Here is a 14,596-nt window from a genome sequence, read left to right on the forward strand (position 1 = left end):
GTATCTGTTCATATAATCTGTCTAATTCCGGATAAATGAGTGTTGCCTTAGGTAGTAAACAACCAATGTGGAAGGTATAGAAGAGGAGAAATATCGAGAGAGGAAGCGAAGCACCAACAAATCTACGTACTTCCTTTTTTTCAATCAGAACCAATCGACTTACTTCACCATCATATATGCTTAATGCACATCCAAAAGACTAGTGCCAAAAAGACTGGTGCACCTAGTTGAATCTCCTTAAGTTCATCATCATAAACACATTTGCAGCCATCTGTAAGTACCAAATCACTAGTGTAACGAATTGGACAATTGTATGCTAAGGGGAAAAGCGCCTTTGAATTAAGATATTAGACAAGGAAAAAAGAACAAGGCAGGCTGCTACCATTCATAGTAAAAAAAAAGAAGGTAATCCAATCGATACACAAGCACTTTATATAGTATGTGAACAAAGTTATAAGATCCATAGGAGGTGAATAAATTTTGAGGGGAAACGAAGAACAAACCAATATACTTCCAACAACCCTAAACACCACATTCTCATCTAGTCTTAAGTTTCAAAATGAGGTGGGATCTTACCTGAACAAAACAGCTCCAGAAGTGAATATTGCATCAGTACAAACTACCAAGCTACAAGGGCTAGTAAATGCACATATGTTTAGGGAAGAAAGATCCACAAAATGGGCAAATGGGAGGTTAGGTAAAGCACAAAGTAATCCGCTTACGCTCATGACCACAAGCACAAACATGTTTACTATCACGATACTCTAGATCTACAAATCACTGGTAATTGGTACAACCAATTAGACACCCACTCAGATATGTGTTCCTTCAACCTCAAGCATCCAGCAATTGGCAAATTCAGGCAGGAACTCTTTTCGTCATTGTATGAGCTAAATAAGAATTAGTTGTGATTTGAAAATGGTAGATATATTATCTCCAGCACCTCAAGAAAATTTCATTTGCTTTATGAAGGTTTCTATCCTCTCAGCCGCATCATACATATTCTTCTGTTTGATTTCATCCAAAAGCAACTGGCATGTCAGATATCTTGGTGCTATGTCTTGACCAATCATCTCCTCAAATAGGAGGTATGCCCATTCACATTTGTTCGCTCTACAAAGCCCGTGAATCAAAAGGGTATAGGAAGAGATATCAAGACTAATATGTTGCTTATGCATGTCATCCAACAATCCGCACAACCAGCTATCTGTCTTCCCATATTTAAAGCATGACTTGAGCAACGGGCAGTATGACAGCGCATTGGGCTTACAAAATGGAGAATTTTCCATCTCCTTGAGGACATTTACGGCCTTCCCTAGTTCGGCATGATGGCAAAACATTGCGATCATTGAATTGTAGGTTGATGTATTAGGAATGATACCAAGATTGGGCATCTCCACTTCAAAAACTTGAACAGCCTCTTCCAATCGGTTAGCTCGCCCCAGAGTGTGAATCAAGGCATTGTAAAAAAGTGTATCAGGTTTACATCCAGCAGATCTCATTCTCTCAGGTATTTGTAATGCTTCCACAAACTCCCCTGATTTCGCCAGTGAATACATGATAGTGGTGTAAGTAACAACATTTGGTGGGCACCCTTGAGCTTGCATATCATCAAGGAGTTCATACACCTTTTGGAAGCTGGATTGGTGACAATAGGACTGGATGATGGTTGAGTAGCTGATGACACAAGGGCGACAACCTTGTCCCTTCATTTCCTGGATTGTCCACAGAGCCTCATCAACACGACTGATTTTGCACCAACCATGAATGAAAATGTTAAATGTGTGAGCATTTGGAGGGATGTGTGATTTGAGCTCCAAGAAAATTGCACGCGCTTGCTCGACTCTGTTCTCTTTGCAAAGAGTGTCAAGCAACAAGTTCATGGATTCGGTATTTTTCACCAACCCAAAATTTCCTAACTCATCAAACGTTTTGACAGCATGTTCCCACTCTCCTGCACCTGCAAGCCTCCGCATAACCTTAGCTATGGTACTCAGTGTCACAACATTGGACAGACGCATTTCCTCTATCAGCTCTCTCATCCTTTTCATTTGCTTTGCTTTACCCAGTATGTCCACAATCATATCATATGATTCTGCTAAGGGTCTATAGCCAGGACGTGATACTGCCCATCTAAAAATTCCTAATGCAGACTTCCAATCATCTCTGAATTGATGTAGTAGTACACCAAGCATGCTGTCCGAAATTTGTAAAGCATTGCAAATATGGTCATGGCTAAGTGACATAAAAATTTCATCGACGCTAGTTGCAGCACGAACTTTGGCTACGAGAACATCAAATTCTGAACTTTTAGTCCAATCTGAAGTTTTCTCTTCTTGACAGCCAATTTGTGTTCTCCTTAAGGAGGACGAGTCCAGTGCGTAAGGAAAGGATGATGAAGAAAGAAAGCAACAGAAATCTCCAGAGGAAGCATTGGAAAAGCGAGGAAGAAATAGGTCAGTAAAGAAGCTGTTTCTTCTTAGGTTTCTGACACGAAGAATCATAAAGGGTTACCAAAGAAAGAAATGTAATTGAGTATGTAGTTACGTGCCCCTGCAATCTGCATCGACCAGAAGAATAAACCATCAGCTACCCAACATTTAATTCACTTTCCAAACTCGAAGAAGGTGTCACAGGACAAAGTTGCAGATGAGGGCTCAAAATTCAAAGTTGCAACTGTTATCAGTTTTATGTATATGCTTCTAACAAACAACCTGATGATCAAACTCCTCAGTCAATACTTCACTTGGCATGGTTGTTAGACTTATACATCTTATGTTGCTTTAGACGTTACTGGAACATGAAAAACTCCCCAATACTAAATCAACTAGTAACAAATAGAAAGCCCATTTGAGAAGCTTTTTTCTTTTTGTCAGATTTTTATCAATGGTGGCCCAGGTGAGGCTTGTCCATGCCCTTATCCCAATGGGGAACCCTCAATAGTAGGTTTAGTTGCACAAAATTCTAGTCTCTCTAACCCCATTACTGAAAATTTGAAATTGTTTTGTTTATTAAGCACAGATAACACCCAACAAAGCAAAACTGAGGCATTTACTAAGTTATTCATACAGTATACAAGGTTAGGAGAAAAACACAGAAGGAAACGGGGAACAAAAGAAGTTCTCACAAAAAAACTTAAACTTAACAGCCCAGGTACAATCCACCTGCTATCCAATTATAGTTCAAATTTTTATTTTATTTTGTTTGGAATGAACTCTCTGTAAATGTAACATCTCTCTCTCTCTCTCAAACATGCATAGCATATGGATATCTTATGAATAGTACGTGTTCAAGGCCACGAAGTCTTTGGGACAATTCGTCGAACATGTGGAGGACGCTGATTTATGTGAGAACGTAAACTGAAACGGATAAAACGTCAAACACGGGTAAAGACGCAACTACTTACCTGGATTGCAAGAAGACTCGAAAATATATTTGCTAGTCGCCAACAATCAAAGATTCATTGAGAGAGAGAGAGAGAGAGAGAGAGAGAGAGAGAGAGAGAGATTACCTAGAAATCAGGTTGGGATGGGATGGGGTGGGCTGTAGCGACACTTCCAGCACCAAAATTTTAGACTGTTTACGAGAACTTGTTCGATTGTATCGGTGGCACGTTTCCCCTGTCCGATTTGTTTTTTCCATTTTTCACTTTTTAATAGTGTTTAACTTTTTAAAAAATTGTCTATAATTTTTAATTCATAATATTTTTAATATGTAATATGAATATTTTTTGGTAGATCTCAATTAATTTTATTATTCAAAATCTTCAAAATCATAAAAAAATTTATAAAATATAATATGAATATTATTTGGTAGATCTCAATTAATTTTATTATACAAAATCTTCAAAATCATAAATTTTTTTATAAAATGTAAAATATAAGTATATTTTTGTAAGACATGAATTTCGACAATTGAACAAACAAACTGAGACAGAGGGAGTATTACTCAAGTCCGTCCATAATTGTTTGCCGTGATTTAAAATATTTTTATTTGTATTTAGATAATAAAATAAATAGTAGTATCTTTCTGCACAATCTTTTATATTTGTATTTCAAGGCTAAACATTTTAATTAATCTTTTCAAAATCGGCCGACACTTGAATTGATCGAATCGAAGCATAAAATGCATTTGACATAATGAGAATTGAAATTCCAAACAGTAGATGCAATCCTGCACAATGCGAGAGACCCCTTAGCAAATTAATAGTAGTAGTTTTTTATATTCTTTTCCGAAACGGATAACAGTATTGGAAATTTTGATTTATTGTATCCATTTAAATACTGCTATGCCTTATGAAATAGAATTTATTGGTTAATCCCTTTGTCCCAGTAGAATATTCTCATGTTACACTTATATATATATTTTTTTTCTTCATACAATTACTTCCTCTTGTTTTAAGTTTAAACAATTAATAAAATATATTCATAATTAAAACGACGCAACTTCATTAAATTAAGAGAAGTCAGGATCACAAAATCCATGAAGTCTCACCGTCATCACCATCAAATGAAATGAAAGTCAGCATCCCATCCCATAGGTGGAATGGAGAATATCCGCGGATCCATTTCTCTGATTCTGATTTACAGTTACACCAGCCCTGCCCGGCAGCTCCTATCTAATCCCTTTTTCCACACACCTGATGCTCCCACTCTTTTTTTTTCCTATTTTCAAGAGGCTTATTATTTGTTTGGGGGAATTGACTTTCTTCTAACAGGGTTGATGTTGCAAGTTGCAGCAATTCATCTTTATGACTTCACGTAACATACATGCTCCGTTTCAGCTCCAGATCCATCGAGCAGAACACGAGAATTATGAGTACGATGGGTAGAAATTTATGAACAAAATCACAAGGATCCTGGCCCTAGACTCATGGTTTGGATCTAAAACAACAATAACTCGCAAAGAACTAAACAACAATAACTCGCAAAGAACTAAACAACAATTCAGTTTTCCACTTCATCTTATCTTTTCTCTCCATGACCGCTCCACAAAAAAAAAACCCATGATCGGAAAACATCCTACAGTACATCAGTAGCATACAATAATACAGTAGCACGAAGCCACCTTCCATTTACATTCCAGTCGATACAGCCAGAGAGTTCACAAAATTTCCCCAACTGAATATGATACCCTCAGTATGATACAAGCCATTCACCAAACTTACCGAATACATGGGGAGATCAGGTAACAGATAGCACTCATTTTGAACCATAAGGACGTAAAATGCAACGAGATTATAAGTAACACAACTCACATATCAATACCAAATTGTGCATTAATTTCCCTCTGGACAACGAAGGGAAACAAAGACAAGGCAAAGATTCCACGGGAATTTAGGGCCATAATTTCCATGGCATCAGAGTTCATAACAAGAAATCACACCATAAAAGACTCGAGATTTATTCCAAATAAAAAAACCCTCAGCGGCCCAAAAACCAACTCTTAGAAACACAAAAATCAAAATGAGGCATTTTATCATCTCATCCCGTCAGCATCAAGCTTGACAAGAAGCCATATGGACAATCAAGTCAATCACTCGTGAACTGCCAAAAAAAAAAAATTTGCATTAGTTGTAAGAACTAAGAACCCGTTTTCAAACCAGCATTATTTGCAAAGAAGCGAACACTGATAACAACACAATACATGGAATAGTGAATTACCTGTAACCCCATTCATTGTCATACCAAGACACAAGTTTCACAAATTTGTCACTCAAAGCAATCCCAGCCTTGGCATCAAAGATGCTCGACCTGTATAAGACAAAATATTCAACAAACATTCGATGGGGACCACTTTTTACTGAAAAGTAATGGAACGTTTTATCACATTCTTTATACAGTTATATCATACAAGCTCCCGAACTTCATGCATGCAAGTGTTAAATAACGTAATCAGCTAAAGCATTAGGAAGTTTAGCAGCAAGAGAATCTACCTGCTGTCACCCACAAAGTCTGTGGATACCACATCGTCTTCAGTGTAGCCCAAAATTCCTTTGAGTTTGCCCTCTGACTCCTCCCTGAAATTAACCACGATACAGAGTAAAAGATCAGAAAACAAACCCAAGCAGCAAATCACGGCGGGCAGTCAAAGATACTTCATAGTAGGAAGTGTAATCTTATATATTGCACATGGTAGTAGCCTAGTTGGAATACGGTGAGCACTCACTTGATAGCCTCTTTGATTTGCTCGTAAGTAGCCGCCTTCTCAAGCCTCACAGTGAGATCCACAACCGAAACATCAACAGTAGGAACTCGGAAAGACATCCCGGTTAGCTTACCATTAAGCGCTGGCAGAACTTTTCCAACAGCCTAGGAGCATAAAAGTATTAAACACAGTGTACACAATCAAAAGCCCAATAACATAAGAATATGAAACGAATACCATAGGAGGTTAAAGAAACATAACTAACACAACATCATCTTAGCACTATGCAGAAATCATACATAATTATAAGAAATACAGCCTGATAACATATCAAATCTAGGACAAAATCATCACATCTACCAACCTTGGCAGCTCCAGTGCTGCTTGGAATAATGTTGAAGGAAGCAGCTCTTCCACCCCTCCAGTCCTTGCTTGATGGTCCATCAACAGTCTTCTGCGTGGCTGATGACAATTCATTCGAAAGAAAATTAGACCTGACATTAAGATTTTGTATTTCAAATCAGCAAAATGAGCATGCAAGCAAAAGCTTACCAGTGATGGAGTGAACAGTAGTCATAAGACCCTCAACAATGCCAAACCTGTCATTGATAACCTGCAAAAACAAATTGAAATTCAGTCATACAATTGTTGAAGTATTTTCAACAAAGAAACTCTTATATCCAATTGTATAGTAGTTTCGATGTTACCTTGGCAAGGGGAGCCAGACAGTTTGTAGTGCAGCTAGCATTGGAGACAATGTGAAGATCGGGCTTGTATTCTTTCTCATTAACACCCATAACAAACATAGGAGCATCCTTACTTGGTGCAGAAATGACCACTTTCTTTGCACCACCCTGATTAAACAGAAGCAAACAATTTAATGAATTCACACAGAAAAAAAAAAAAACCAACACCTTCAATACCCCAGCACTGAAAATCTAACTTAGCTATAATAACTCTACAACAATTCACGAACAACTAGACCTTACTTAATTGACAATCATCAAAGAGCATGTGGGTTTGACAACTAATTTTGTCCAAATGAAATCAACTCAATCATATAATCGGCTTGACATAAAAATTTCACCACCAAAAAAGAAGATCAAATAGAACCTTCAAGTGGGCAGCAGCCTTATCCTTGTCAGTGAAAACTCCAGTAGACTCAACAACAAACTCAGCTCCGGTTTCGCCCCACGGGATTTCTTCTGGGTTCCTAAACAGTAGTAACGAGAAAACAAAGAATTCTTCACTGATTTATTCTGATCCGAGTTCTAACAAGCTAAAAGTGGATGAAGAAATGGAATAAATACCTGTGGCCGAAAACAGTAACCGGTTTCTCACCGAAAAGAAGGGTGTTAGAGTCCTTAACCTTAAGCTCATGATGCTTCCACTGGCCATGAACGCTGTCATACTTGAACATGTACGTCTGCACATATCCCAACAACACAATTGCAAATCCACTTCATTACTGGTACACACACTTCATTAATGGTACACAAATTCAAGTTCATCTAAGATTTAATCCACTCTCATACTACCTCGGTTGCAAAAAGATTGTCCGGTCCACAAAACGAAAACTTAAAAACATTGCATTTTCTTCAAGAAAGATTTAAATTTTTTTCCCACAAGTCAACAAATATCAATGGTCTCTTTCAATTCATCCAGAAATATTAAACTTTCTGTAAATAAACGTTATTTTTACGTTAACAATTTGCAGAAAGGATAATATCATTTTGCGATGGAGGACTGAAGAACCACCCTAGATCCTCAATACCAAGGAATTGGTGTACCCCTGTACCGAGAGGTTTTGGGTTATTTTTTTAATGTTACAAAATTTTTATGCATTCCAATGGCTGAAAATGCACCGGTCCAGAGGTACAGAGAATTTCTGTACAAGAGGATTCGGTACCCTAAAGAACCCACGTTTTTGTATGGACTGAACATAAGCAAAACACAAAGAGATAAACAATACATGCCTATCACATGCAGAAATACATACATACACAAACACACACACATACATAAACATACTATATATTTTCAGATATTAACACAAGAGAGACATATATACCATATAATCGGTGGTGATGAAGGGATCGTTAACAGCAACGAGTTCAACGTCGTCTCTCTGGAGAGCAACCCTGGCGACCAGACGACCGATCCTTCCGAAGCCTAACAGATTACAGCAGATCAAATCGAATTGACTAACAAAACAAAACGAAGAACTGAGGAAAAAAATGAAAGGAGGAAAAATCAAACGAAAACGAGAGAGAAAGGGTACCATTGATGCCGATCTTGATCTTCTTATCGGAACCTAGAACAAAATCCACCAGAGGAAATTAGTAAATGGAGCGAAAATGAAGAGACTGAAAGCTATGCAGAACAGAGAGAAGGTGATTGGTGAGTGATTACCCATTAGTCTAGAGAGAGAAAGTAACGGAGGGTTTTAGGTTTTAGAAAGAGAAAATGTGAGGGGAGAGAGAGAGAGATTGCGATGAGATAAGTGGAGTGATTAGGGTTTGATTTTAAAGGGGAGATTGTAGAGCGGTTTTTCCTTGCTCTGTCTTGGGCAAAAAGAAAAGTTTTTTTTTTTTTGAGAAGGTTGGGCAAAAAGAAGAGTATATTTAGACAGAAATTGAAACTCGGAAAGTGACGCCATTTGCCAGCACTTTTTAGATTATAATTTTTTTAAATTCATTTAAAAAAATTTAAATTTACTGTTATACTAAAGGCCCCGTTCCAGAACTGAAAATAAGTATTTATTTTTTAGAAAAAATTATAGTTACTCCCCTCCAACTAACCCTCTCGTACACTTATCCCCTTCTAACTTTTTTTTTTGGCACTTAACCCCCTCAAACTAACTGAAATTCAAACGGTCATAACTTCAAACGGTCATAACTTCTTCGTCCAAAATCGAAAATATGCAAATTATATATCGATTTCGAGGTCTTGAAGTCATCTTTCTAATGACACAAAAATCACATTACGATTCAAAGCACACAGAAAGTTATGATCAAAAGAGTAAGGGCTGGTAGACAGAAAGACCGTTTTGATCATAACTTTCTGTGTGCTTTGAATCGTGATGTGATTTTGGTGTCATTAGAAAGATGACTTCAAGACCTCGAAATCGATATATAATTTGCGTATTTTCGATTTTGGACGAAGAAGTTATGACCGTTTGAATTTCAGTTAGTTTGAAGGGGTTAAGTGCCAAAAAAAAAGTTACAGGGGGTAAGTGTACGTGAGGGTTAGTTAGAGGGGGGTAACTATAATTTGCCCTATTTTTTAAAAAGGCAATTTCAAGCTTAAAAATAATGTGTTTACGTAAATAATTTTTCTACCAATATGGATCTTGTTTGATAGATTTTATATAGATCTTTTTATACGGTGCAAAAAAAATAAAAAAATTATTTTTATTTACATTATTTTTAAGTATGAAAATGTGAAATAAGGACTTATTTTTTAAGAAGGTGTTCTGGAACGAGGCCTGAAAGTGTTTGTGTCCAATTCTACATGTCAATACTTACAACAATGAAATTTATTATAGGAGGAAAATCCGTCAATTTTAAAAATCGTGAGAGTTCAAGTCTCTCCATCCCCAAAAGCTAGTTTGACTTCTTAACTATTTATTCTATATCCTTTTTTAGTTAGCCGTTTCAAATTCGTTATTTTTTATTCCATCGACACTTTCACAAAACAATTGGATTAATCTGTTTGCTTGAATAAATTGTCAAATAGCTTTTTATAAATGAAATGTCTAGATTGTCATTAGAACTTGAGTAAGAATAAGTTATTCACTTTAGGATTTCAATGTCCATTCATTCTAAAAACTTATAATAAGCAAAAAAAACTTCAAATTAGAGCTTAAAATAATCTCTCTTTTTTGGGTCAAATAAGTTATTATTCGTAATTGGTAACACTCACCCTTCATTAACTTTTTTTAAGCAAATAAGTTAGATTATAAGTGCTAGCAAACGGGGCTAGTATATACTGTCAGTTGATGGTTTAGTTGGAATTAGGGTATGTAACTCCTCTTCAAATATGATAATAAAAAAAGGGGGGAAACGATTTTCACCCTCTCTCTTTTTTTATAATTACACGCTTTTTCAATTTTTAGCAAAAAAATTACACATAAAAGTTTTACAAAAGGACAAAAATAAAGTGTAATTATTCAAAAAGAGTGAAAATTACCTAAAAACGAAAAACAAAAAGTATAGAGAATTGACAAGATTAGTGAGGAATTTTGCGCAAGGTGGCATTTGGAACATATGGAAGGGAAGGGAATGGAGAAAAACGAAGAACTAATATTTGAAAGTCATGGAGTGAAACCAATGCAATAGACAATTACAAGCGTCATTCTTGTTTGATGCACGGGACAAACAACAAAATTTTGTGTGAGCTCGATATTTTGTAGCGGAGCTACACAAATATTTTGTCTCGTGCATCGAACAAGAACAACGCTAGTTGACAAAAAATGAACTCGGGGTGCGTACTGTCCCTCTGGAACAATGGCATGCGTGTTGGGTTAGTCCGGGCTGTCCATGCTCGGTAATGGACGACTCAGATTGCATCTCAGTAGAATAGCAATGGACGCTCGAGATCTGTTCGATCGAGATGCAATCTGAATTATCTATTGCCGAGTATGGACAACCCAGATTGGCCCAACACACATATTGTCCCCTTAGCAGGCACCCCAGAAAATATAGTTTAAAAAAAAAATATCAATGTGAGTTTTTTTGGTTCCGTACAATGAACAAATATTAAATCAAATTAAATTACGTTACAAAATTAAATCAAATTAATTTGTAACCAAAAAAAATCAAACATTGTACCCCTTCAATGCGTGGGATAAAAAAATAACATTGCTTTTTTCCGACCCCATGTATCGATCGGGCACAACACTAGTGATAAAAAAATATAGTTTAATATTTTTTCAATCCTATGTTCGATGAATTTGGAGTATCACGTGACGAGACTCCTATTGGGCATAGAATAAATTTTTCTAACTCTCTCTCTCTCACTTCCCCACATTTTTCTCTCTTTCATTTTTTTTAAAGGAAACTCAAAATTCTAGGAATTTAGGATAGAGGGTTAAGAAGCTTTTGGCTTCAACTACATTTTTATAGCATAAAGATAGAATATATAGATAGATAGATGTTTTCAGAGAGTCCAGCTCCCCTCCAATCATTGGAGAGAACAATCTTTCCAATTTCGGCCCATAAAATATTTTAATGACCCCACTTCAATGATTGAGACTGTTCATTTCGTTATACTCTGTGAGAACATCAACTAACAAAAAATTAAGTTTATTAAACATCATTAAATATGATTTTGGAGCACATTATCTTTCAAAAAAAATAAGATTGAAAACTAGAAAAAAAAAACCTATTTCTATTTTTTTTTCATAAAAAAGTGCTTCGAAATCATTTCGAATGGTAATCAATCAAATTGATTTTTGGCATGCTTGATGCTTTTAGTGAGTTCAAAAATATGAATGGTCCGATCGTTGAAGTGCAATCGAGAAAAATAATTCTGGCCTAAATTGGAGAAAGTGTAGTTCTCTCCAATCCATTTAAAGGAGCTAGACTCGTTTTCAAAACCATTTGGTAGACATGGGTCTCACGAAGTAATTTTGGATCTGGGCACATTGAACAATTTCAAACACATCTATATCTATATCTATATCTATATCTTTATCTATATCTATATATACATCATTGGAAGAAAAATTAAAGTAGGATTCCTGCGACAATAGGAAAAGATAATGCATTGACTTAACAAAAGAAATAGAGATGAAAAAGAAAGTAAAGTTTGGACGAAAATTATTTACTTACTTGTTTTTGTTGAATTTGTTTAAAGATTACCATTCAAGCAAGAAAAGAAATAATTAATTTCTCACCTTTCTTTTTCTTTTCCCCTTTCAAACAAGACATAGCGGAAATGGAAATATGAAAAAAGAAAAAGAAAAAAGGAGTGCTATGTTTATTTTGGGTTAAATCAATCAATAAAAGTAGAAGCTTCAAGATACATTTGTCAAAGAATAAAATGTATCCATATTGTCATTTTCATAAAGCAAAGTTTGACTTTTCCTTCGGGGGCATGCGGGCTTCTAAATTTTGAAAAATCAAAATCAAAAGTATTCTCAGAAGTCAGAAGCGTGATACTTGATGTCACCCAATTCAATATTGCAACTCTATGCATACTGCAGAGACCATGAGCAGTGAGCAAATATATATGTATATATATATTTTAAGTTAAAAAGACTAGCAGCAAACTCGTGCTATGCATGGAAATCGCAACACGCGAAATATTTAAATAATAATAGATACTTCCAACAATAAAAATTTTATTTTTTTCATTTAACATGCTATGCACGGGATGAGTAAAGATGGAAATTTTTTCCAAAAGGTGCAAAAGGCTAGGCAATAAGAATTTCACCCAAAAAAATGTAAAAATGATATGTATCTCATTTGTGGTATATATTCACAACTTAATTAAATAGGTGTATGACATCAAACTCTCTTTAATAATGTCATGTAAGAATCACGGTTGGAGATACCCTTTAAATTGAGAGAAATAGGGACTCCCTTGTATTTTTATAGGTCTTTCATGCTTATTGCGAACTTTACAATTATCAAAATAATCTTTATGCATTACAAAGATTGTCCAATTAAATCGAAATTCATGATTCGAACCCAACATAAAAGTTCTCCCTTGAAAAAATAGGATTTTTTTTTATATCTTAAAAATTGAAGATTAAAACTTATAGAAGTTGTATATATAAGGGAGAGGTGTGCTAAGGATGGACATTGCTTTATAGCTATAAATAATACCCAAAAATTGTAAAAAAAATTTATATCCTAAACAGAATGGACATTGATAGACATGGATTATAATGGCCTTAAAAAAAATCATTCAATTACGATTTCTTTCACATCGAGTAATTCATGGAAGATAGAATCATTTCCTAACTCAAACTTCCTAAAACCAGACCGACGTCGTATAACCATCTGTGCCTCTCCTGTTCTTCTTCTTCAGTTTTATTCGGTATTCAGTTTTCCTAAGCTTGGTTAGGAAATCTTGGTATGTATTTTTTTCTGTTTGTGGTTTTATATTCTAAGCTTGATATGAATACCTATCATTACAATTTTTCTCTGTTTGTGGTTTTCTGTTTGTTGTTTTATATTCTAAGCTTGATTTGAATACCTCTCATTCCAATTTTTCTCCGTTTGTGGTTTTTGTTTCTTACTCTTGTAGAGTTAGAAACTCAAAATACCCTATACAACATGTTTATTAGCTCAAGAGGCAGAAGGAGGAGGTAGCAGGCTGGACAAAATCCAATTGTTGACTTATGGGACTAAAGTTTGTTGTGTTGTTTCCATTTAACCACGGCATATAGCAACACTATATATTACTCATAGTGTTGGCTTAATGAGATACAAATAGGAAAATTCTTTCAAATCTTTTAGTCGGACACTTGATGTAGAAACCCTTCTTTCAAATTGTATATGGCTTCATCTGTGAGACGGAAATATTATAGAAATGGTCCTTTAGGAAATCATATATAGCACCACAAGAACTGTGTAGGGGGCCGAAATATCCGAAGGATCAAAGGGTTCACAAGGTCCAGAAGGGGGAATGAAGATTCACACACTGTTTGACCCGTCATCTAAGCTGTCTCAGTTCACCTGTAAATAAGTTTGGGGTTCGGCCCAGTATGCCAATATTTATCCGAAGGTTAGACGTGACAACGCGTACTTCACCGAACGTCATAGCTGTATCCGAACGTATGTACACTTGAGTTCCCTCGGGGACCTCACCAAACGCACGGGTGAAAACATCAATCTGTTCGGATAAATTTCTCTTCGGTAGGGATATCAAACACTCGGATAATTTCGTATGGCAAAAGTGGGTCCCGATGGGTACAGGCAATTATGGAACCTTCCATAAATATCTACTGATAAGTAAGCTGTCTTTTCTGATATTTGAAATGACATCTCTGAACGATGTGACCTTTCTGACATCAACCCATGTGGCTCTGAAAGACTTAGGAAGTGGTGTTCATTAAATGGCCCTGCTACAAGGCGCCAACCGAGCAGAACGTAACACGTGGAAAGTATGATCAACTTGCTCAGCACTCCACCCCCTTTGCCTATAAATAGAAGAGCAACACCACTAAGAAAAAGGCTCTCTCTGGACTCTTGAACAACTGCAATCTTCTCCTTACCAGCATATTTTTTCTCACAAAAACTTCTTCTCTCCTCCACCTACTAACTAGCTCGTCGGAGCTTCTTCCCAGAGGAACAACCCCCTCCGGTTCTGCAGGTACATCAAGACTGGCGTTAGCTTTCACCGCTTCACACACGAAGATAGCTACACAGGAAGGTTCACGAAGAAATCACGCCCCCACATTTAGCGACTCCGCTGGGGATGTTTGAAACAACTTCTG

The 14,596-nt window shown here is 36.2% G+C and overlaps 2 protein-coding genes across 5 annotated transcripts; both read right to left on the bottom strand.

Annotated features, from left to right (window-relative positions):
• Positions 1–391: 391 nt before the first annotated feature.
• On the bottom strand, positions 392–3,626 carry LOC131309978 (pentatricopeptide repeat-containing protein At3g04130, mitochondrial). Of its 4 annotated transcripts, none has more exons than XM_058336724.1 (2): positions 3,512–3,626; positions 392–2,560 (listed from the first exon to the last, which is right to left on the bottom strand). In XM_058336724.1, the coding sequence occupies exon 2, from the start codon at positions 2,502–2,504 to the stop codon at positions 945–947; it is 1,560 nt and encodes a 519-aa protein (XP_058192707.1). In that variant the 5' UTR covers positions 2,505–2,560; positions 3,512–3,626; the 3' UTR covers positions 392–944. The 4 variants fall into 4 exon arrangements, with proteins under 4 accessions (XP_058192707.1, XP_058192708.1, XP_058192710.1 ...); XM_058336725.1 differs by having other exon boundaries at positions 3,407–3,539; XM_058336727.1 differs by having other exon boundaries at positions 392–2,553; positions 3,512–3,535.
• Positions 3,627–5,237: 1,611 nt separating this feature from the next.
• LOC131309980 (glyceraldehyde-3-phosphate dehydrogenase GAPC2, cytosolic) lies at positions 5,238–8,741 on the bottom strand. The gene is made up of 12 exons (XM_058336730.1): positions 8,560–8,741; positions 8,429–8,461; positions 8,219–8,319; positions 7,458–7,573; positions 7,261–7,360; positions 6,855–7,001; positions 6,700–6,760; positions 6,512–6,609; positions 6,169–6,311; positions 5,936–6,019; positions 5,664–5,753; positions 5,238–5,546 (listed from the first exon to the last, which is right to left on the bottom strand). Exons 1-12 carry the CDS (start codon positions 8,561–8,563, stop codon positions 5,498–5,500), a joined length of 1,026 nt encoding a protein of 341 aa, XP_058192713.1. The 5' UTR covers positions 8,564–8,741; the 3' UTR covers positions 5,238–5,497.
• Positions 8,742–14,596: the final 5,855 nt, after the last annotated feature.

This window comes from Rhododendron vialii, chromosome 12a (genome assembly GCF_030253575.1).
Source record: "Rhododendron vialii isolate Sample 1 chromosome 12a, ASM3025357v1".
Taxonomy (NCBI): domain Eukaryota; kingdom Viridiplantae; phylum Streptophyta; class Magnoliopsida; order Ericales; family Ericaceae; genus Rhododendron; species Rhododendron vialii.

Coding starts and splice junctions, on each gene's coding strand:
- LOC131309978 (XM_058336724.1), bottom strand. CDS start 2,504: ATGATTCTTCGTGTCAGAAACCTAAGAAGAAACAGCTTCTTTACTGAC.
- LOC131309980 (XM_058336730.1), bottom strand. Junction 7,002..7,260: donor AGGCTGCTGCCCACTTGAAG/GTTCTATTTGAT, acceptor CTGTTTAATCAG/GGTGGTGCAAAGAAAGTGGT. Junction 5,754..5,935: donor GACTTTGTGGGTGACAGCAG/GTAGATTCTCTT, acceptor TGTCTTATACAG/GTCGAGCATCTTTGATGCCA.